At 40.2% G+C, this 22,876-nt stretch overlaps 2 protein-coding genes across 2 annotated transcripts in view; one reads left to right on the top strand and one right to left on the bottom strand.

The window, feature by feature from the left end:
• Positions 1 to 637: 637 nt before the first annotated feature.
• On the top strand, positions 638 to 12,350 carry TMPRSS12 (transmembrane serine protease 12). Its single transcript, XM_073319106.1, is given in 5 exon segments — positions 638 to 933; positions 2,630 to 2,828; positions 4,083 to 4,354; positions 7,361 to 7,503; positions 11,537 to 12,350. Coding segments are annotated over 5 exon segments (1,137 nt in total). The 5' UTR covers positions 638 to 689; the 3' UTR covers positions 11,816 to 12,350.
• A 3,299-nt stretch (positions 12,351 to 15,649) lies between these two features.
• Positions 15,650 to 22,876, bottom strand: part of ATF1 (activating transcription factor 1) — a 32,926-nt gene continuing 25,699 nt past the window's right edge. The window contains exons 5-8 of the mRNA XM_073319105.1: positions 21,860 to 21,990; positions 18,455 to 18,637; positions 18,190 to 18,349; positions 15,650 to 16,939 (exon numbers count right to left, since the gene is read on the bottom strand). Of these exons, the coding sequence (XP_073175206.1) occupies positions 16,795 to 16,939; positions 18,190 to 18,349; positions 18,455 to 18,637; positions 21,860 to 21,990 (619 nt within the window). The 3' untranslated portion in view covers positions 15,650 to 16,794. The remainder of the gene's footprint in view (positions 16,940 to 18,189; positions 18,350 to 18,454; positions 18,638 to 21,859; positions 21,991 to 22,876) is intronic.

The raw sequence follows: 22,876 nt of genomic DNA, 5'->3' as shown, positions 1-22,876 counted from the left end.
ATAAATCGTACGAAAGATGCTCAAATAAATTGGTTCGTCTCTAAGGTGCCACAAGTACTCCTTTTCTTTTTGCAAAAAAAAAATGGTGTGTGTTGTTGAAAAAAGTTGTGGTCCTGTAGCAATGTTATTCTGCGATAGAACCATATTGTTTCTCAGTGGGGAAAAAAGTTACTAGAGTAGTTGACGGAAACAATTTATTGGAGAAATTAAATTAAAACGCAATTTTTAAACTGCAAGTGTGTGTTTTTGTTCTTTTAACTGGAGAATTTTACCTGCCTCTTCCTCTCCTGCCCCCCCCAAGCCACAGACGTCAATTGTTGCGCCCAATTGCTAAGGAGACCCCCATCCCCTCACACCACCCTTCCCCACAGACCTGCCGTCTCCCAAGCCTAGTCACCCTGCTGCTCCCCTTTCCATCAGACCCTGCGCCTCCTTGTCCCCCGCCCGCCCCCACGCTGAACCCTGGTCCCTCTTCTCCCCCGACAGACTCAAGCCCCCTCCTGCCCCAAACTCTGCCCTAGGCCCGATCCTAATGTCCCACTCCCGCCTTTCTACATGGCCGCCACAGCGGAGGCACGCGGCCAGGGCCAGGCGCCTCTCCCTGGTCACGTGGCCAGCAGCCTCGCGCCAGCGGCGCGGGAATAACCGTTGGACGAGAACCAGCCGCCATTTTGTTTGCTCCCAGGACGATGTGGCCGAGCCTCTGTGCCGCCGCCCTGGTGGTGGTGCTGCTGCGAGCGGGCCGCAGCGCCGGGCTCCTGGCCCCGCGGAGCTCCACGAGCAGTAAGGTTCCCGCGGCTGGGAGTTGCGAGAGGCCGGGGGCCGTCGCAGCGGCTTGCGGGGGCCGTGCCTGAGGCACCGCAGAGCCCCAAGCCCCGCACTGCGCGTGCGCACGCTGCCCACTGTCGGAACCAAATTTTCCGTTACTCTTTGGTGCGACTCGAGTGCGCTTGCGCAGAAGTGACCCCCGTCCCCCCCCGAGTTTCCCGGCCCATGAGGCTGCCCGCCAACCTCCCCGTGTCTCTCCAGGGCCGGCTGGGCAGAGCCCTGAGGGGCGGGCGGGCGGGCGGACGGGCGGGAGGGAAGGGCCCAGGCGCCCGCTGCCGTGGGAGGGGCTGGTAGCTTTGGTGCTGTCTCCGCCGCCCGTGCGCTGCACCGGGGGCGCCGCGGTAACACGGAGCGAGAGCGTCAGGCCGCGAAGCTTCCGCCCCTGGCCCGCGCCGGCGGCTGGAGGGCCGGGGGAGAGGAGGAGGTTGTCCCCTGGGAGTATGTCAAGTACTTCAGGCCTCGTCAGGCCCCCACGAGCAGTGCCCACGGCATCACAGGCATGATCGGGACGGTGAAGTTGCTGATCGCCTCAGCCGAGCGGTGCTGCATATGCCACATAAGGGAACCTGCAGGGTGAAATCCAGAGTCAAACTCTGCGGGTTTTGGAGCCCCGTGGTCTGGATGAAGTGTTCTCGCTAGGCTGCTGCGCTGGAAAGGTCTCGGGGGGAATCCCAACATGTGCTGGAAGCCCCTTCCATTCAGCGGTGCTGGAACAATTTGTATAGTAGGGGCACTGAGAGCCGTTGAACTAAAGCGTAAACCATGTATGTGATAGAAAACCCTTCAAGCCCGAGGGTTCCGCGCCCCCCGCCCTGACACCTAGTTCCAGTACCTATGCTTACATTTGGTATCGGTATGGAAAAGAAGGGTGGTCGAGTGGTTAGGGTGCTGTCCTGGGCCATTCAAGCCCTCGCTTAAATTCCCCGCTGTGCCATAGGCTTCATGTGTGATCCACGAGTCACTTAGGGAGCTGCGACTCAGAGACTAGCTGTAAAATGGGGATAATAGTGCTTTCCTATCTTGTGGATGATGCTAAATCCATTACAGTGCTCAGATACTATGGTCATGGGGGCCACATACCTACCTAAGATAGATAGGTATCCTGGGTAGCTGACTCTGTAAGCCAAGCCTGAAGGTAATTCCGAATACATGATAAAATGCTTCATCACCAGAGTAAATACTGTGAGTCCAGAAGGCAGGAATGTCATGTGTTTAGAGTAGGGAACTGGAAACGCAGATGAGCTGGGTTCTGTTGCCAGCCTTGCTGCTGACCTGCTGTGTTATGTTGTTTACCACACCTCAGATAATACTACCCACCCTTTGTAAAGTTCTTTGAAGACCTTGGACATCAATGCAAAGTATAATGTTAAAACTCACTTAAACTTTTCACTGTGAAATAATTTCAAAATTCTTGCATAGCTTTAAAGAAGAGTTTGCACTATTTTTATTAATACTTTTTAATTAATTGTTGGTACAGTCACGTTATATAAGCACAATATCGTATAAGACACCACTACAATACATACCTCTGTGCAACTTTCTGTACATTTCTTAAAGGCAGTTCAACCACTTGCTTAAAGTGAGCCCTATTCAGCAAAAGCACTTAAACATAGATGAAGTGATGGACTTAAGCACACTCTCAAGCACTTTGCTGAACCAGGGCTCTAAATGGGAATGCAAAAACTAGTTGTAATAACATTGGTAAACCTTTTGTAAAACCCATGCAGAAAACACTAGAAATGCACAAAAAATCTTCATATTGCAATCTGAACAATTTAACTTACTGTGTTTTGTTTTGTAGAGTGTGGAGAGCGGGTACTGGTGGATATGATATCAGGACCTCGGATTGTAGGTGGACATGATGCACAGCTCGGAGCATGGCCGTGGCAAGTTAGTCTCCAAGTTTACCAATATGGCATAGGATTTAAACATCTGTGCGGTGGATCTTTAATTGATGAGTATTCAGTGCTGACAGCAGCGCATTGTACTAGAGGACATATGTATGTATTAAATTCTAAACCTCTTCTGTTAAGTTAAGTGTGAGAAAGATATAACTGACCAGAAATGCATCACCTATAACTTCCATAGTGTAATTTTAAATCATATCAGCATTATCCTTGAGCAAAATGGAGGACCAGATACTACACTATGGAAATCAGTGCAAGTTTTGCCAGACTCGCATGGATTGGGTTCTAAGGTTGTACAACAATTACTGAGCAGTAAACGTCTGACTCCTATGTCCCAATATTCCCCAGTGTTGGCATCCACTCGGCTCAGAGGAGCTTAAAACATTCTGTGCAACTTAAGCCCATAAGTAGCCCTCCACCAGAGGGTCTGTAGCTACAGTAATGGTGTTTGGAGATCTCTGCATCCCCAGCATGGGGCTCCACATCAACAGTGCCAACACAGAGGGCAGGCTTAAGAGTAGACTGAGGTTTTCGGCCAACATTTTTCAGGTTTTTGACTAAATGTTGAAATTTCTTCCAGGAATATTTTTTCCCCAATCAGCTTTACTGTTCAGTAACGTACTGCACTAGCAAAATGTTGCAATATTTGGGTAGCAAACATTGCAGGGGATTTTTCAGTTTTTCTAAAGAAAGCAGTACTTCATCTCTTTTTTCTATGAGGTTGTAAAACCTTTATTTAGAAAATACTAAAAGACTATCAGAGGCTAAACTTTCATTTTACAGTACAGTAATAAACGCCTCAAAAGAGGCTTATTAATCTACTTACACATCCTTAGGTCCCCAGAGCTATCTTAAGTTACAATGCATACCTCTCCAGCCCCAGAGCAGCCCAGAATCTAGAAGGTGCAAAGATAGCTTAATGCCACTTTTGCTGTGAGTACTGAGCTGCACCTCTTAGAATCTCACCTCTAGACTTCTTTATTAAAGAGCCTGTTTCTTTTACTGTCAGTATGCCATGCTTCTTTCACTAAGCATTCAACATTTCTATATTAAAAAAAAAAAATCTGTTTGTATCTTTTCTCCTAAACAACTCACCACTGAGCTCCACAGGCATAGCTGGGCAGCCAAATCTGAATATTAACTGAAAGTATTGATCTGGATTTGCCTTCCAAATATGAGGCAATCTCTCATGAACTTGTCCCAAAAATATTTAATATGGGATTTTCAAAGCATGTTGTCAAATGTGCGTAAGTTGCCAACAAAACAAAACCAATTTTAAAGAATGCAAACAAGTAATTTCTTTATTGTACCACAGATGTAAGAAATTAATTGTTGATTCTCTTTTAGGGACCCATACTACTGGAGGGTTGTGATTGGCCTTCATGATACTTCCAGACCTGAGAGACATACTGTGAAAAGTAGCGTGAGAGAGATTTTTGTCCATTCAGAATTCAGAATACAGACATTTGAAAATGATATTGCATTATTTAAACTATATAAATCTGTAAACTACAATGACTATATTCAGCCCATCTGCTTACCCTTTGTTCACATTCATCTAAACATCAACAACCAAACAGAGTGCTTCATAAGTGGTTGGGGAAGTATTGCAGAGAAAGGTAAAGATTTGCTTGATTTTTTTTTTTTATTAATTAAACTAACTGGTAATCCAAGAGAGAGCTGATTTCAAGTAATGCAAGCTATCAGGGTTCCTTCCCCACTCTGAACTCTGGGGTACAGATGTGGGGACCCGCATGAAAGACCTCCTAAGCTTATTTTTACCAGCTTAGGTTAAAAACTTTCCCAAGGCACAAACTTTGCCTTGTCCTTGAACAGTATGCTACCACTACCAAGTGATTTAGACAAAGAACAGGGAAAGGACCACTTGGAGTTCCTGTTTCCCCAAAATATCCCCCCAAGTCCTTACACACCCTTTCCTGGGGAGGCTTGAGAATAAATAAGATGAGCACAAACCAGCCTTGGATTTTTAAGACCCAAAAAACCCAATCAGATTCTAAAAAATCAGAACTTTACTAGAAGAACAAAAAAAGATAGGAGAACAACTCTGTAAGATCAGAATGGAAGATAATCTTACAGGCAGTCAGATTCAAAACATAGAGAATCCCTCTAGGCAAAACCTTAAGTTACAAAAAGACACAAAAACAGGAATACACATTTCCTCCAGCACGGTGAATTTACAAGCCAAAACAAAGAAAACCTAATGCATTTTCTAGCTAGATTACTTACTAACTTTACAGGAATTGGAGGGCTTGCATCCTTGATCTGTTCCCAGCAAAGGTATCACACAGACAGACAGAAACCTTTTTCCCCCCTCCAGATTTGAAAGTATCTTGTCCCCTCATTGGTCATTTTGGGTCAGGTGCCAGCGAGGGTACCTTAGCTTCTTAACCCTTTACAGGTGAAAGGATTTTGCCTCTGGCCAGGAGGGATTTTATAGCACTGTATACAGAAAGGTGGTTATCCTTCCCTTTATATTTATGACACAAGCTTACTTGCTGTGAAGGCATTATTTAAATGATGTGGTTCTGTTTTAGCTTCAAGGGAAGCTTTTTTGAAACCATCTGTTATTTTTGGCATTTCTTTCCTAGATACTGCTGCCATTCATGCTCTCCTTGGCTTTATTCCAAATGCATCCTCCTTTTAATTACAAAAACCATGATGTACTCCTACTGCCTTCATTTTATACAGAGAAAGAGAGAATTTGATGAAGCATGAAAGTTTTAGTACCTGGAATAACAATACCATTAAAACTCTACCTATGGGCCTCAGGTTATTAGGATTAGGAATGACTTTTTTTTAGGTAAAAAGTCAAAATGAAGAGAACAGAGTATTTTTCAGTGCGACTGAGCCCACTTAAAGGAATCAGCTCTGCTTAGCACAAAACTTGATTGCTTAAAGTGCAGTTCTGCTAATATTGTGAAACTCTGTTAGGTGTTTTTTCACATACAATTTTCAGTTTACAAGTAAAAAGTTATTTTTTCTACCCATCAGCAGCTCAAACTCACAAAAAGGTCTGAAAGTCAAGCTGGATTCAAATCTCCATGTACATCACCTGTAAATCATTCTGCAAGTCAAATTCAGTTATACCCCCACTGAAGGCAACCCAGGGCTGAACAAGTGTAACTGAGGGCATAGTTTGGTCCTTAGTCTTTAGTCAAGGGATAATGTAAAAGAAGGAAGAACTGAACTTGACTTTTAGATTCTCGTTTCAGTTCCCAGACATTAGCACTTAGAAAAACGTTATACTTAGCAACAGTAAATTAGATATAGAAAGTTTGAGGCTATGTAGGGCTCCAAATGAGTAGGGGGGCTGGCAGGTCTGCACAGGATTCTCTCCTCTCCTCTCTAAACACCAATGAGCACAGACTCAGCGTGTAGTAACTTTCGTAGTGGAGCTGCCTCCCTAAGGGAAGATACAAGGGCATCGGGGATCAGATGAGCCTGCGAGACACAACATGGCCCCTGCGCTTTGAAAGTTCTAAGTACTAGTATCTCACATGTTTCTTCAGAGTCAGAAAGGCAGATGTGTCAAATAACACCTTCACCCCCAATCCTGCAATGACTTGCGCATGTTGTCACAGCCATGGTAAAAATCCTCTTGCTGGACACACCAGGCTACTGTCTTTGGCTTCCAGGCCCATGTGCTTCTAAGCTTCTTGAGACTGAACAGAATCCAGGTACTACCTCTGCAGGCCCACACGTAGGGTATAGATCCTCTGTCTCACATCACTTCTGAGCTGAACGCCCAGTCTAACTGCATCAGCTCCATGACTAGTGCCATCTCCCCCAGACTCCCCAGTAGCGTAGCACACTCTTTTCCAGAGTCCCACCTTGTAGGAAACTGGTTTACAGTTTACCTCTTCAGGGACACGATAGTGGAAGCAAACAGACACATTAGATAGCACAAGACAAGAACGATATAGATCCAGACTAAACAATAGAAAACCTGTACACCATTCCCTACCTCACGTTAGTTCACTCTGAGGCTCTGTTTTTTCTAAAACCCATGGCTAAAACCTTTTATTTTTGTTCTGCTTTTGGGGAAATTCCACTCCTTCAGACCCCTGCAGAGAAGTTAGAGAAAATTGGTTCTCCTAGCTTCAGCCAGCCCATTGGCCCATTTGAATGGGCAACCAACACGATTTAAAGACTCTCCTCCATTGTACCAGGTCTGGGAGATATGTAACACAGCCTTGACACAAATGGTACACTGAGACATTCAGTGATAAAGCAAAAAGAAAAGGAGTACTTGTGGCACCTTAGAGACTAACAAATTTATTTGAGGGTAAGCGTTTGTGAGCTACAGCTCACTTCATCGAATGCAGTCAGTGAAGTGAGCTGTAGCTCACAAAAGCTTATGCTCAAATAAATTTGTTAGTCTCTAAGGTGCCACAAGTACTCCCTTTCTTTTTGCGAATACAGACTAACACGACTGCTACTCTGAAACCGATGATAAAGCAGTTTCTTAAAGCCAAATCGTATTCATAAACGTTCTTAATTTTCAGCGCAAGTAGTCGCACTGAACTGAAAATTATGTGCACAAAAATGCTACAATTGTAGTAGCAAAATGGTTCATCTTCTATATGTTCTGTGTTCCATTACAGGTGAAGGCTCACCTATATTACAAGAAGCTCCAGTAGACATTATTCCTTCTGATATTTGTAATGGTTTTGAATGGTATGCAGGGATGATTAATAATAATATGTTTTGTGCTGGCTTGGAATCTGGAGGTATCGATAGCTGTCAGGTAAGACTGGAATTTTCTATTTGTAAATGTACTGTCCCAGCCTTCTGCCATGGAAATCTGACATCAGAACTCTCATTGGCTTCATTGGGACCAGGATTTTGGGCATTAATACAGTAGGAATAATAAACAGAAAACAATGGTCAAGTCAGAAGAGTGAAAGGTATCGGACAAACAAGAGGAAAGAATGATGATTTTAGAGAAAAATAATCTGAATTTAAAAACAGTGATACACAGTAGAAGGAAAGACCAAGTTGACAGAAAGAAGGAAGAACAAAAACAAGACAAATTGTTTATTTATGCAGTGCTTGACATAAAGATGATTACAATAAAATACAAAAGGTTTTATTTATATGTATAAATATGCACAAACGGTGCACATATGTAATTATATAAATATAATGTGTCTGTGTAGCATACATCCACACTAAATCTGTGCATTTAATATAAGTTCATGCTTCTTTGTGTTTGACAAGAAGTACCTATACATGTTGGTGAGCAAAGTGGTTTAGTTGCAAGACTTTCAGAAGTGCTCAGATCTTAGCATCTCCCATTGAGATTAATGGAGAATCTTCACCGCACCAACCTTCAACCCCCCCCCCTCATTGAGAACAGTAGGAGCTGCTAGCTGCTGAGCTCTCTTGAAAATCTGGCCCTATGCATATATGGCCCCAGTTTAGTCAATGTGTCTTAGAGAATAAAGACGAAATACAGCAAAGGCAATAGGGAAAGGAGGAAATGAGACAAAAGTTACTAGCACAAAATGAACATCTAGGATTCACTTTTAAGTCACCAGAACCCCTTATATATTAATTTCCTTCTAATTTACCATTGTTTATAATTAATTTTGTGTGTACTATGGGTGTAGTGATGATTTTCACAGCAGTATTGCCCTGATGTTTCAAAGTCTTAATACTATGATTTTGGCATCAAACTGATAAAATTTCATAATTGTATGCAGTGTTGTAGCCGAGTTGCTTGCAGATTATTAGAGAGACAAGATAGGTGAGGTAATATCTTTATTGGACCAACTTCTGTGGGTGAGACAGATGAGCTTTTGAGCTTACACAGAGCTCTTAGATGAAGAACTTTATGTAGCTCAAAAGCTCAACTGTGTCACCCACAGAAGTTGGTGCAATAAAAGATATTACCTTGTCTTGTCTCTCTAGCATTTCATAGTGCTGCTAAAACCAAGTCATAACGCTATTAAATATCATTATTACAACAAGAAAATTGAGTATTTTTGACTTCTCCTACTCTTTACTGAGAGATTCTATTGAAATCTCTTGCACCATTTACTAATTTCAAAACTATACACTAAAGCAATAAATAAGCAAACAAGTATAAAAGGATATTATTACATTTTGTGGTCTGATGATAAGCTGTTGGAGTTCCACTCAATTGGAGTTCCACTCAATTGTGGAGTCACCAAGACTCCTCATTAGTATTATATAATTTTAATAAGAATAGCCATACGGGGTTAGACCAAAGGTCCATCTAGTCCAGTATCCTGTCCTCCAACAGTGGCCAATGCCAGGTGCTTCAGAGGGAATGAACAGAACAGGTAGTCATGAAATGATCCATCCCCTGTCACCCATTCCCAGCTTCTGGCAAAGAGAGGCTAGGGACACTTCAGAGCATGGTTTTGCACCCCTCCCCATCCTGGCTAATAGCCATTGATGGACTTAACTCCATGAACTTATCTAGTTCATTTTGAACCGTTATAGTCTTGGTCTTCACAACATCTTCTGGCAAAGAGTTCACAGGCTGACTCTGCGTTTTGTGAAGAAACAGTTCCTTTTGTTTGTTTTAAACTTGCTGCCTATTAATTTCATTTGGTGACCCCTAGTTCTTCCTTATTTATAGGGCCCTACTAAATTCACCGTTGCTTTTGGTCAATTTCATGGTCATAGGATTTTAAAAATCATAAATGTAACGGTTTCAGATACTTAAATGTGAAAGTTCAGAGTGTTGTAGCCGTGGGGGGGGCCACAACCCAAACGGACATCATGGGAGGGTGTCGCAGTACTGCCGCCCTTACTTCTGCGCTGTTGCTGGCACTGCCCTCAGCGCTGGGCAGCCAGAGATCTGCAGCTGCTGGCCGGGCGCTTGGCTCTGAAGGCAACACGACCGCCAACAGAAGTGGAGAAGTGAGGGTGGCATGACACGGGGGGGGGCCTCACTTTTGGGGCTGGCCCTATGGGTGAGCGACGGCCCAGGGTACCATGGTGTGCGTGGGGGTTTCCATGATCACCTCTCCCACACACACAGCCAGCCCAAGGCACCTTTAACTCCTGAGCACCGGGCCCAGAGCCAGGGAGGGGCAGGCCTGCAGGCACCCTGCCTGAGGGCTCCTATCATATGTCAGGCTCCAGCTGCTGGTCCTGGACGGGCTGGTGTGGGATGGGACCTCCTTTTAACCTGCAGGGGCCTCTCCTGGGGCCAGGTCAGACCCACCTCCAGGAACCTCCCCCAGCTGCAGGAAGCAGTGCAGAAATAAGGATGGCATGGTACGGTACTCCTTTATTGCTGTGGTGCTGCCTTCAGAGCTGGGCTGTCACACAGCAGCCGCCCCTTTCCAGCCGCCCAGCTCTGAAGGCAGCGCGGAAGTAAAGGTGGCAATATAGCAATCCCCCCTAGAATCGCCTTGAGACACCCCCCCACCCCATACCCCACTTTTGGTTTGGGACCACCAGTTTGAGAAATGCTGGTCTCCCCTGTGAAAACTGTATAGTATAGGGTAAAGTACACAAAAGACCAGATTTCATGGTCTGTGATGAGTTTTTCATGGCTGTGAATTTGTTAGGGCCCTACTTATTTACTTTCTCCACACCAGTCATGATTTTATAGATCTCTATCATATCCCCCCTTAATCGTCTCTTTTCCAAGCTGAAAAGTCTTAGTCTTAGGGAGGATCCTTACTGTACTGATCTGTTTACACTGCAAGCATGCTATGTAACCAGCTCTCCACATGGAGTACACAGCATGCAGCTTTGTAGCATGGCAGTACCTCTCCATAGAACAGGGGTTCGCAAAGTGGGGGTCGGGACCCCTCAGGGAGTTGTGAGGTTATTACATGGGGGTCACGAGCTGTCAACCTCCACCCGAAGCCCTGCTTTGCCTCCAGCATTTATACTGGTGTTAGATAAAAACGTGTTTTTAATTTATAAGGGGGGGTTTGTACTGAGAGACTTGCTGTGTGAAAAGGGTCACCAGTAAAAAAGTTTGAAAGCTACTGCCATAGAACACTGATTACGATTCAGTTCATGCCATAACTGATACAATGGACCTGGAAGACATTAATAGTAAAACTTAGTCAAAGGAATGTAGAAGTAATAAGACATACCACATACCAGTAGAGGCTGTAGAACTGTCTTATTTACTTCTTCAATGAGGAAGCTGTATTTAACTTGATTTGATTCTTGCTAGTTTTACCATCAGTATTCAAGTCAAAGGGCATGAATTTGCAATAGGACTTCAAGGTTTGGGCCTTAGAGTGCAGATATTGGGCCCGTTAATGTGAAAGACAGGTAGTTTATTTTCTATAATTAAAGATGATAGTGTATTCACAAGCATTCTGTCTACCATCCTATCCACCTTCTTCAGCAGTCTTCCTTTGAACAGGTGATTTGGGAATTGATCAAGCCATTACTGTTTATACAGTGGAACTCAGCATTTATTTGCATATATGCATAATTCAGATAACTGAATTTGAATTCAGTTATTAATTTGTAGATATGTAGCTTAAGGGTGATCTGAATGCTAGAATGTAGACCTGTGGAGGAGATAAATTTTTGAGAACTTTAGTAATATAGACTATAAGAAACCTGTTGTAGGTATGATAGTCTGGCCTGGTTAAGGTTACCAGATGCAAATTTATCATGATTCATCCATATATTTGGGATATAAATTTTTTCTTTTTACCATTAGTAAAAGTTAGATAATAATCTTAATTCTAATGTTCTGTGCCTTAGAATTTCAAAATACTAGAAATAACAATATGGGGTGTGTGTGTGTGTCATTTTTGTCTTGTTAGGGAGATAGCGGTGGACCGTTAGTGTGCTATCACCTAGGTACCAGCAAATATTATCTGATAGGGATTACCAGTTTTGGATTTGGATGTGGCCGACCCAAACTTCCTGGGATCTATGTACGTGTGTCTCGATATAAAAAGTGGATAAGTGCTCATCTTATTAGTGCCACCAGGACCCTGAGCACTACACTTGCTCTGATTCTGTTGACGGTGGGGTGGACAGCGCACTGCCATTTGGTTGCACTAGAGACTTGAGAGGCCTCTCTCAGATTCTCTGCATGACCAGGCAGCCACTCGTGCTTTTTATAAATACGTACCCTTAATGACTGTGGGTAAATGCTCCTTGTTTAGTAAAAGGCATATGGTTTTTCCTTTTCTCTAGCCAACTCACCCATGTGCACATCCTGCCATAAAGCATTTTTTTAAAAATATTATCACAGGTATCATAAGTAAAAACTATTCACAATAGAGAAAGATGCTGTACAATTGCATGAGTATATTCTAGGGGGCTTGAACTTTACAAGCATGATGAAAACCAGCCTGTTTTATAGCATGTTGTTATAAGGTTATAGTTGTTGTTCATTAAATGAAGGACCATGAAAGAAAATGTACATTACAGTGGTTGGCTGGCACAGCACAGTGGTCCCTTGTTTGTTAAGGTAAAGTAGAAAATTCATAATTTAAGAAAATCATAATGTATATTCTAGTCTAGGCTTAAAGGGACGTTGTCATGTAAGTGATTGTTTAATATTGTAACATCTTAGCATCTTTAAAATAAAATGTATTTTCCACCCAGATAGATACAGATTTTGTTTTGTTTGTGGAAAAAACAATTTAACTGTTTCATGTGCTGGCATGTTTGTGCACCAGAATAGTTTGTGCACCATTTCTATAGAACTGTCAGTACAGTTCTATAGAAATAGTTTTGGGATAAAAGGACACCCCCGTCAACTTGAAATCTAGCTAATAAAAATTGTTAAAAGTGGTTTCAGGTAAATACATATGCCCAAGTCCCCTAAAAGTGTTTGTGATTTTACAATCATACTTTTCTGTTTTCATAGAATAGACTATCCGGGTTGGAAGGGACCTCAGGAGGTCATCTAGTCCAACCCCCTGCTCAAAGCAGGACCAATCCCCAACTAAATCATCCCAGCCAGGGCTTTGACAAGCCTGACCTTAAAAACCTCTAAGGAAGGAGATTCCACCACCTCCCTAGATAACGCATTCCAGTGCTTCACCACCCTCCTAGTGACAAAGTTTTTCCTAATATCCAACCTAAACCTCCCCCACTGCAACTTGAGACCATTACTTGTTCTTTCTGAGACTGACACAAACAGGGGGAAATGTCTAACAGACCGCAATGGGTACAGTCCAATTTTCAAGGGAACTTCACCTGTTTCCCCCCTGTATGGTACACTCCAAGCACGCCCAATCAGGTCTCCAGCTGTCCCCTGTCTCTGGGCAGGGACCCTTGTCCAGCTTCCTTCTTATTGGGGGTTTTAGGGCTGCAAACTCCCATCATATACTGTGATAGTCACAGCAAGTCAGTCTGCCTAAAGGCCAGCACCTGTGCTGTGCCATCTCTCTGAGGACAGACACAGCATTTTTACCAGGTACCACACAGCTCTTTCTCAGCAGAGTACATTTATTGTAAGAACAAAAAAGCATACAGAGAAAACATGTACAAACGGATAATAGTTCCTGTATGTATGTTAAAACCTTACCAAAGGTCACCCATCAGTTTTATGGGGCCCTTGTAAGCCAAAGTCTTTCCAACTCCTCCATGAGGATTGTGGCCTCTTTTAGACAGAGGGTTCTGTTTGCTGAATCAAAGTGAAGGCCCTGAGTCAGTTCAAGCTCAGCTTTTTATACAAAAGCCATTTCTTTGAGTATCTCTCTGGAAAACCCAGTTTTAAGCAGTATATCCGAACATCCCATGGGGTGGTGGTTCTCTGGTGTGGTTTACAATCCCCAGGGTAATTACCCTCCACTGTTTTTAGTTCCTGGAGGAGCTGTGATAACCCTCCCCGATAGAGCAGAACACAATAAGACAAAACCATTCATAAATTCAATACAGTGGTCCCCAAAGATACTGCACAGGATTGCAGTATGTGTCACAGGAACTATGCAAAAAGTAAACAGAAAAAAATAATTTTTTTCTCAATCTCTTTCAATTACAGTACTTGTAGGTGTTGATTTTTAACAACAGCAGGTTGAGTGTTTACAGATAGAAGGGGATTATTACAGTTAACTTGTGCTCCCTCTTCTGGAGCAGAGTGTACAGTATTTTCTAGTTGCTGGAGCACTAACAGCAGAGCATACAGTATTTTCTAGTTTCAGGTAGCTGTTGAGGTTTGTTATATAAAAAAAAAAGAGCTGGACCACAGAAGAAACTCTACATCGTGATTTTAAGAGTGATTAAATTTTGGACCAAAGTTACTCAAAAGCAGCCCTTTAACTAAATAAGTTGTGATTCAATAAATGAGGAACATTAGAATTGTATTTTGGGGTCTTTATTATTGAGGTCAAGAGTTGCAAGCACCTATTTATTTCAACAAGTCTTTACAATTCATATGAAATATGTAGCTCTGGAGGTAACTAGACCAATAGTATTCAATGTTACACCCTTTCCAAAATAACTTCCTCCTGAAAAGTAATCACTCAAGGAACAAACCAATGTGACCACTTCATACTTCCACGATAAAGAATATACCTTTGCTGCTTCTTTCCAAACACTACTGCATCAATAGAGTAAAACTGACGGATTTTTTCTCTCTGGCAGTAATAAAAGTCATTCAGCTGCAGAACAGAGCAGGAATCAGCAACCATTTTTTGTACTGTAATGATACTTGCCAGTTCTTTCATTTAAAAAAAAAAAATCCTTTATCACAAAAAAAGAAATTTTAAAAAGAACAGCAATGGCACAAAGTTGGAAGCAAAATACCACAAAGAAGAATTTCAAGTTAGTTTCATTTACAGGAAAGCCATTGCGTAAAGCTTCAATATTGATGGTCCGATTCTGCCTGCAGACCCAAGTCTGTCTCCCTTTGAAGTTATTGAGAATAGTGCATACATATTCAGTGGCAGAGTTTGACCGAGTCCAGTGCTACTGAGGTGCTTATTATCCTGAACTCCCACTGACCTTAATGGAAGTTCTGAGGCACTCAGAACCTCCTAGGATGTCGTCTTTACCCAAGCAGGGTTGAGTGGCAAGCATGCAAGTTTTTCTAGTGCTGGGCAACAAATGCATTTGAAACATTTCATAAAGATTTTTTGACACGAGTAGGAATTCTAATGTATATTTCAGTTCTATTTAAAGCTACTATAAAGCAAACAATATCCCATAATAGCCACATGTTATATTAAACTTTGCAAATACAAAATATTTATCTAACCCACTAACAACTTAGTTGTGGAATTCAGAGTCTGCTCAGTAGGAAGCTCAATATATATAGTAGACTAATTAATAAAATAAATGTTGATAGACCTTATATAAACAACATACAAGGGGAGCAAATACATTTTTAAATTTCATTCAGGACTGAGCTAGTACAACTCACTGGTGGCCTTACCACATTTTAGTAACACAGATCATGGCCCAATTCTCATTGAAATAATGGAAGCAGTATCCAATCCTAACTACAGGAAATAACATATTCACTGTTCATGCAATAATCATTGTCTACACAATATTTTATTTATATTCAAGAGTCCTGATCATGTCAAACATCCTTTAACTTTTACTGGAAAGAAACGGGTCAAAACGATACATACTAGGATCCCCAACAGTATTTTTGTAGTAAGTTCAAGCACGTGCAGTTTTTACTGAATATGGAAAAAAATGCTGATCTGTTTCTTTTTCCCAACAATATTCGTTAGGGTTTATTTTTCAGGTCAGTTGCTTACAAAGACAAAAGTAATTCAAATATTTTCTACTCCAAAGAGAATCTAATTTTACTTTGTGCTAACCCATAAAAATATATAATCAATCTGAGACACAAAATATCTATTTGTTTACTAAAAGGAACTGTATAAACTGTTAAAATATGCATATAAACTCCATTTTAGAATTTGTAAAGGTAATAGTTTACTTATAAAAATATACCAGCCGTTAACTATTTTCAATAGAGCATTTTCTTACAAAGATGCCATTACTTCACAAAATATTGCCTGCCTTACAAAATCAGTCTGGTAATTGTGCACTTTTATTTTTTTAATTTATAAACCCTATATTAGAACCATATTAAACCCTTTGGTATGTATCTTTAGCTTTTTATTTTACTGTTCCTTTTTTTTGGTCTGTAAACTTTTTAATTAAGCATAATATGATCTCCAAACAGAATAAGCAATGCATGTTCAGTTGTATATATAATCAACACACAATTTATTTTTCAATTATAGGTTATCACACCCAGTAACCAAGAACAAAACTATTTAAAAAAAAGCATTCTCATGACAACTTTTGTTCAGCTATACCCATTCTGCCAAACTGTTGGTTTAAAGTAATTGAATGTGTTGAATACTCGTAAGAAGTCAACATCTTATTCATGTGCCTTCGACATCTTTCAGGGTTAGGCCTGAAAAATAATTTTCCCATTGCCCTCTGCAAAACCTCTCCAACTTTAACAAACACAACAAACATTTTACAAAAAAAAACAAAACAGAACAAAAAAAACCCCACCTTTAAACAGATTGCCAGCTGAGAAAAGTAAACATAATTTATACTTTTAGCAAAGTATTAGCTTCTCTTTATCTTCTACACCTGAAAGTTAGAATTTACAGGTTGAAATAAAAATATTTACATACAAACAACGGAAAGAAAAGATAAGGATCATAAAACAGTAAGAAATTAAAACCTATACTGGTTATATATGTTGCTAATAATTTTCAACTAATGGCAAGGATTCCATCTTATCCACATTTTAACTGTAATCGAATATTACTGTTGTTACCAAATTAATTTGTAGTTCAGGATATTCAAATTACTTGTCAGATAAAATGTACATGTCCTTTTATTGCCGATGTAACCTTGATTTTAATGATGTTTCCAGTTCTGCCAGCAGGAGTTTTGTTGAGGTTTTCTTGTTTCCTTTTTGTAGTTTGTCACTAACATGTTGTAAATAAAATCTTTATAGTCTTTAAGTTGTGAAATCTAGGTAGAAAAGTTTCATTTTTGACCTTTCATTTAATTTTAAAAAATTCGGTATAAAAAATTCCCCATGGAAATTTAGACAGTCCACAAAAAGTTGTGCCTCCTTTTCTTACACATTTTTATGGCAGTAAAGATCTTTCAAAGTTTTTAGCTCTTCAATTAGAGTTTTGTTTTGATTTTCCAGGACCGCAACTCGATTTTCCAGACATTTAACATATTCTTTCTTCTTTCTACGGCATTCTCGAGCAGCTTCCCTGAAATCAAAAGGCAGAAGTTGTCAATTACTGTATATCATTAGGTGTTCAGTCACTCATGTTTTGCTTTGAATACTGACTCCATCTGAAGCTACCATTCACACCTGGGGAGAAGAAGATCTTTACAGAAAACTAATTTTTCTGTTCACCTCACATGAAAGCATTGACTGATCAAAGAAAATGATCAAAACAAAGCAAAAAACCCTAAACATTTTGTTTTTCTAAAGTTAATGGCCTTTTTACTATGAGCATCAGAAACTTTACAAAGCTGGCTCTATGAGAAACCAAAAATGCAACCCTGGGGTCAAAAATCATTGGTTTCCAGAAAGTTCTGGGTCTCATGTTTCTCAAGAATTAAATGACATGTACTACCCTAGATAATGCACGCAGATGGCACTGGAAGTTTTGCTCTAGAGCAAGTAGATTGAAAGAAAACATATGTCACTATATATGCAGAAAGAAAATTAAAATGAGACATCCTCTATATACACACAAGAGTAGTCTGAATTGAATATTTAACAAAATTAAGGTTAGGGTACTCATAAAGAGGAGGTTTTGTTTACTTACGGGCATTAGCAGAGCAAACTGAAAAACTACAGGGCAGTTCAAGGAATGTGTTAAATATTTGGTTAAGCAAAAACTGGTTAGCTTACAGGAAAAAAAGTTCACTTTTCCCCAAATTTTTCTGGGACAAAATCTTTAGTATGTTTGGGTCTAGCTTTCTGACATTTTCTAGTGACACTGGGTGTAGGATAAATAATACATAGGTGACACAATTACTAAACTTATGTGGGATTCAGAATTTTGGATACATAATTCTAGTTTTCGCTAAAGATCAAGGAATACTGTCAACCTAAAACCAAGAAAAACATTAGAGAGACAAGGTGGGTGAATCTTTTATTGGACCATCTTCTGTTGGTGAGAGAGACAAGCTTTTGAGCTACACAGAGCTCTTCTCAGTTACTTGTCTCTCTAATATTCTGGGACTGACATGGCTATAACAACACTACATTGTTAATTACACAAAATTAAGTGAAAAGAGAGGAAGCTTCTAGTCTTTCATAGTATAGTAGTCGTAAATGTTACTCAGCTATAGCAGGTAAAAATCATTTTCAGACAGAATTGTGATTTTCAAAGGTGACTATACCTTTAATGTATTTGCCATCTGAAGTTATAATTTAGCATGCTGTTTAAGAATCTGATTGCAGCTATGAAGTTGGTTACATAACAGTACATGGAAACTTACATACCTGTTCTTCATGAGCCTTATTTCTCGTTTCAACTGTGGATCATCTGTCTTGGTTGTCTGAGATGTAAGGGTGACAGGAGATGTCATCACTACAGTCTGTGGGAGGGAAGTGGTTGTTGGCGTGGTGCGGATCTGATATGTCTGCATGTCTCCTGATGCAGCTGTTAAGACAGCAGAATAAATTAAATTAAAAGGAAAAAAAATCTTAGAAAGCTACACGTTTACGGGAGACGGTATTCCAAAAGTTTTTTGTAATACATACTCACTCTGCACTACCACCTGGTTGCTGGGCACAAGTATCTGCTGACCATCAGATGTCTGTGCATACTGCAGTATTGTTGTCCCAGGCTGAGTGCCACCAGCATTTGTCATTGTTAATGTCTGCAGACCCTGCACACCATCTGTACCTGAACTGGCCAGCTGCAGTGCTCCGTTTGGGGCAATAGTAACTTCAATGAAAGAGAGAGAAAAAATAGGGTAGATATACAGAAAAGGTTTTCCTTCTGTGTACTGAGTACATTCACTTCCAATAGGCAATCTCCTATCTTAAGTTGGTACTTTAAAAATTAGCCCCAAGATTTGAAGGCCAATTTTGTTCCATCTTTAAAGACTGATTTGACAGTCATGGGGCAGTCAGAGACACTGTTGGGTTAAAACCAAATATTTACAACAAAATGTCCTTACATATGATACTAACATCCAGTAGGCTATTAAAGTGTAAACAACCTAATTTATTTTCCAGGATTTGGGCGGTTTGTTTACTGTTTTGCATTTCACATAGCTTGAAGACTGAAAAGAGACTCATCAGCTTCTGGTCACTTTCAGGCTCATGCAAAAGTGCAAAGTTGCAGTGTTTGGGTTGCAAACATTCAGGGAATACTTAATGTTTAACAAATTGCTTTACACTTCCTCCCCCACAACGCCATGGAAATGTCTACTCGCCTCAGGTTTTATAAAACCTTGCTTATGCACATTTTAAATTTTGGACCAAATTTGACACTTTCAGTTTCACTGCAATAGAGAACATACAGACTAAACTAGCCATGCCAGTTATAGGCTGCACTGGCATGCCAAGCCAAAAGGCTGAGGCTTATTTGCATATATATTTATGCATTTACATAGACTGGCCTGCACCCATGAAAAATTCACTATTGGTAGAAATAGTGCTCCCTTCACTCCTCCCCACCCTCTGCGACTGCCTGAACAGCTCACTGTTGACGGACTAGATTGTGACATTGTCAAGTGGTGAGATTGTGACATCAGTGGTGAGTGACACAGTGGTTTTGGGAGAGGTTGGTGGTAGAAGCAACATACGTTGTAACTATTATATGTGGACATTTTTGTAATTAAAAATAAATGCAGAAAATTTCCATATTTGCCTATATTTTAATTTAGCCCCTAAAAAACCACAGGGGCCTGATTAAAACCAAAAAACCATCAACCAGCAACTCCTGTTATTCTTAATGGGAGGAGAAGTGTCTTTTTCTTAATGGAAGCTGCTGGGTGCTGATCACATTTGAAAATCAGGCCACTTTATTTAAATGCTTACATGGGAGCTGAATTCTTCTGCACTTTTGAAAATCTTGCATACAAAGCTTTTCCTATTTTTAACATAGATATCACAACAAGATGAAATATTAAATCCCCATGTAGTTTACTAATTTACCCAAATTGTTTACATTCTAAACTACTTGAAATTTTCCAGTAGATATTTTCCAAGAATTAAGTGTATTAATTAATTTTCTCCAGGATAAATAAACAAGTTTATAATTCTACAATGTCATTTAAGGGGAAATTCAAGCTTTATTTGATTAAAGAAATTATCCAAGACTATAAAGAAATGTCTTTATTTATGATTTATATGACATTTTACTGTTTTAATCATTTAATGGATAAGTTGCCCCTAGACTACTGTTACCCTGCAGCAAAATACGTTTTTGAAGTGAAGCATGTACTTTGACAATGAACTGAAGATCGAAACTAGCCATGTCAGTCACACACTGCACTGGAACTACTGCATGCTTATCGCATGCAATATAAAAAGAAAGGGAAAAATATATTTTGTTTGTTTTTTTTAACTACAGAATTTCAATTCATTTTTAACTTGCAAACGTTTTGAATCGGACTCAATTTAAAACAGCATGCTTACTTTTAGTAATCCTAGATTTAGTTTGCAAGTAAATATGTTCACAGTTTGGGGTAATAGGGCAGATCATTTGGTCTCTGCCAACAGTTTACACTTCATACACAGTAGGTGCACAGACATGGGGAATTGTTACGTTAAAAGGCCAACAACAAAAGAATACAGACACATTCTAACATCTCTAGCTGGGAGTAGCTGCCATGCAAAGCACGTTCAATCATTTTGACTTGTTAGGCTGGCTAATGGGTAGACAAGATCAACATGGCCTTTGAAATGTTAGATTTAGAGCAAGGAAGTTAAAGGATCCTTCCAGAACTAGAAGGGGGAATGACAGCAGGAACAGAGGACAACAATTGTATGGAACAACTAATTTATTTCCCCAAGCTGATCAAATAATACTTCGTTGAAATGCTGATGTAACTTCCCACCCTGATACTATAATCTGCCACCTTTGAGATTAAAGTAATCACAGGGTAAAAATGACCACGGCCTTGCAAGAAGGGGAGTTCCTGGGACACAGACAGGGGAGGGTGTGTCTCCTGGATGCAATCTGACCAAGGTGGTCAGTGAGGAACAATGTCTTTCTAGAAGGAGGAGGTATCTTCTGTTATTACAGCTAATGGCTAAAGTTAAGGTAAGCCTAGCTAATCTTTTTGCAGTTTCACGACAGCTATGTTATGTATACTGTTTCTTTTGTTTAAATATTATTTACTTTTGCTATACTTAATCTTGTTTTAATTAGATCAGTTGTAGTCTTGGACTATTGTTTTGGGGCATTTCATGCATATCATGGCAGAGAGAATACCTTCAAGAAGAAGGAAAGGCTGTCTGGAGCTGCAACCCACTTTGAGTTCTCAGTCAGAAGAGCACAGACTAAAGGAGTCCTTTCCAATAAGGTGTGCCATTTGCAAGGATGAGGGCATAAGGAAAACACCTAAGCACCATGGAGGAGAACCAAGTTGAAAGGGATGCAAGTTCCAGATCTTATAGGAAAAGCACTACAGCAAACAATTAATCATGACAATTACTAAAAAAGTTTAATAAGTTATATTAGAAAGGAAGAAATTAATCGGAGAGGAAAGTTGGTCTTGTGATTAAGGCACTGAACTGAGAGTCAAGAAATCTGGGTGAAATTCCTGGCTCTTCCATCAGCTTCCTATGTGACATAGGCCAAGTCACTTCAGCTCTCTCTGCCTCACGTCCCCATCCGTAAAATAGGGATATTACTACCTTATTCCCACTCTTTGATTCTACTTATATGGTAAGCTCTTTGGGACAAGGATGGTCCGTCTCTTACTATGTGGATGTACAACACCTAGTACAATGGAGCCTTGATCTCACCATGGGCAACTAGCCACTACTATAATTCCAACAAATAATGATAACTGGAATAGCTATCATTTGTACTGCCAATCCTTCCACAAGCTCATCTTCATGTCAAATATATGAGATACAATATAAACTTTCCCCCAAATAGTTTTGTGTAACAGAAATATGTCTAGTTGGGTGTGTATTTAATATAACATACTGTACTGTCCACTGCTGGTCTGGTAGATAGGTGTGGGAACAGACATAGAGGTGACAGTAGAGACACCAGGACTTTCATCATCTCCTTTTCTATCTCGTGCGTCTTCGGACGAAAGATCTTTCAAGATTTTTCTATGGAAAAAAAATTTCTTCATTAGCACTTGTGAAAGAAAAAGATGGCAATCTGGTTGGCAATTACTCCTTTGAGTACAAATTTTAACAATGTTGCAGGCAAGTTTTGCTGGTAAATACTTTTCCACCGGTGACAATTTTTAAATTAATCAAACTACAAATGTAACAGAGATAGAGCACCTAAAACCAACATAGTTACAGAAACATGCTGCTAACACACAAAGCTGATAACCTTTAATAGCATTACACACATTGTTACATACAAAAGATAAATCCTAGCTTGTGGTTGGCTGAAAAAAAGTCAGGTCACAAGTCAGTAAATTTGTACTGTTACCTCCTCAGAGGTAATTTGCGTTTATATTTACATAACATGACCTCCTCAGAGGTCAACAATCCTGAAGTTTGGATCCATGTTAACCAATTGGACTGCATATGCAAATAGGGATCACATTAGGTTCCATTTATAATATCTTATAAAAGATTAATAAATTACGATTTTTTTTAATGGCTAATCAATTGTTATAGATTGCTATAGAGTCTGACAGATCAACAGGTTACTTATAACCATCTAGAACACTCATGTCTGTAACAAGCTTATAATATCTATTAATAATTTATTAACCCTTTATAAATGGAACCTTAATATTAAGTGTGACCCAAATATGTACATCTTTACTGGCTGCAGCTGTGTTCGGTCAAAACTACTATTGTTTACTCTGGAAGAGCCAATCAGAAAGCATGTACCCATCTCTGCTTCCTGACTGAATCACCACGCATTAATAGCTACTTTTCTGCTTGTTTAACTTTTTAAACAATTCATGCCCTTAATTAAGAGATTTCTAGGCATTTTGATGACTATATTTAACCAAACACATATTGACTTAAT

This window comes from Lepidochelys kempii, chromosome 20, assembly GCF_965140265.1.
Source record: "Lepidochelys kempii isolate rLepKem1 chromosome 20, rLepKem1.hap2, whole genome shotgun sequence".
Classification (NCBI taxonomy): Eukaryota; Metazoa; Chordata; order Testudines; family Cheloniidae; genus Lepidochelys; species Lepidochelys kempii.
The sequence above is the reverse complement of the archived record's forward strand: the minus strand, read 5'-3'. Positions and strand labels throughout refer to the sequence as shown.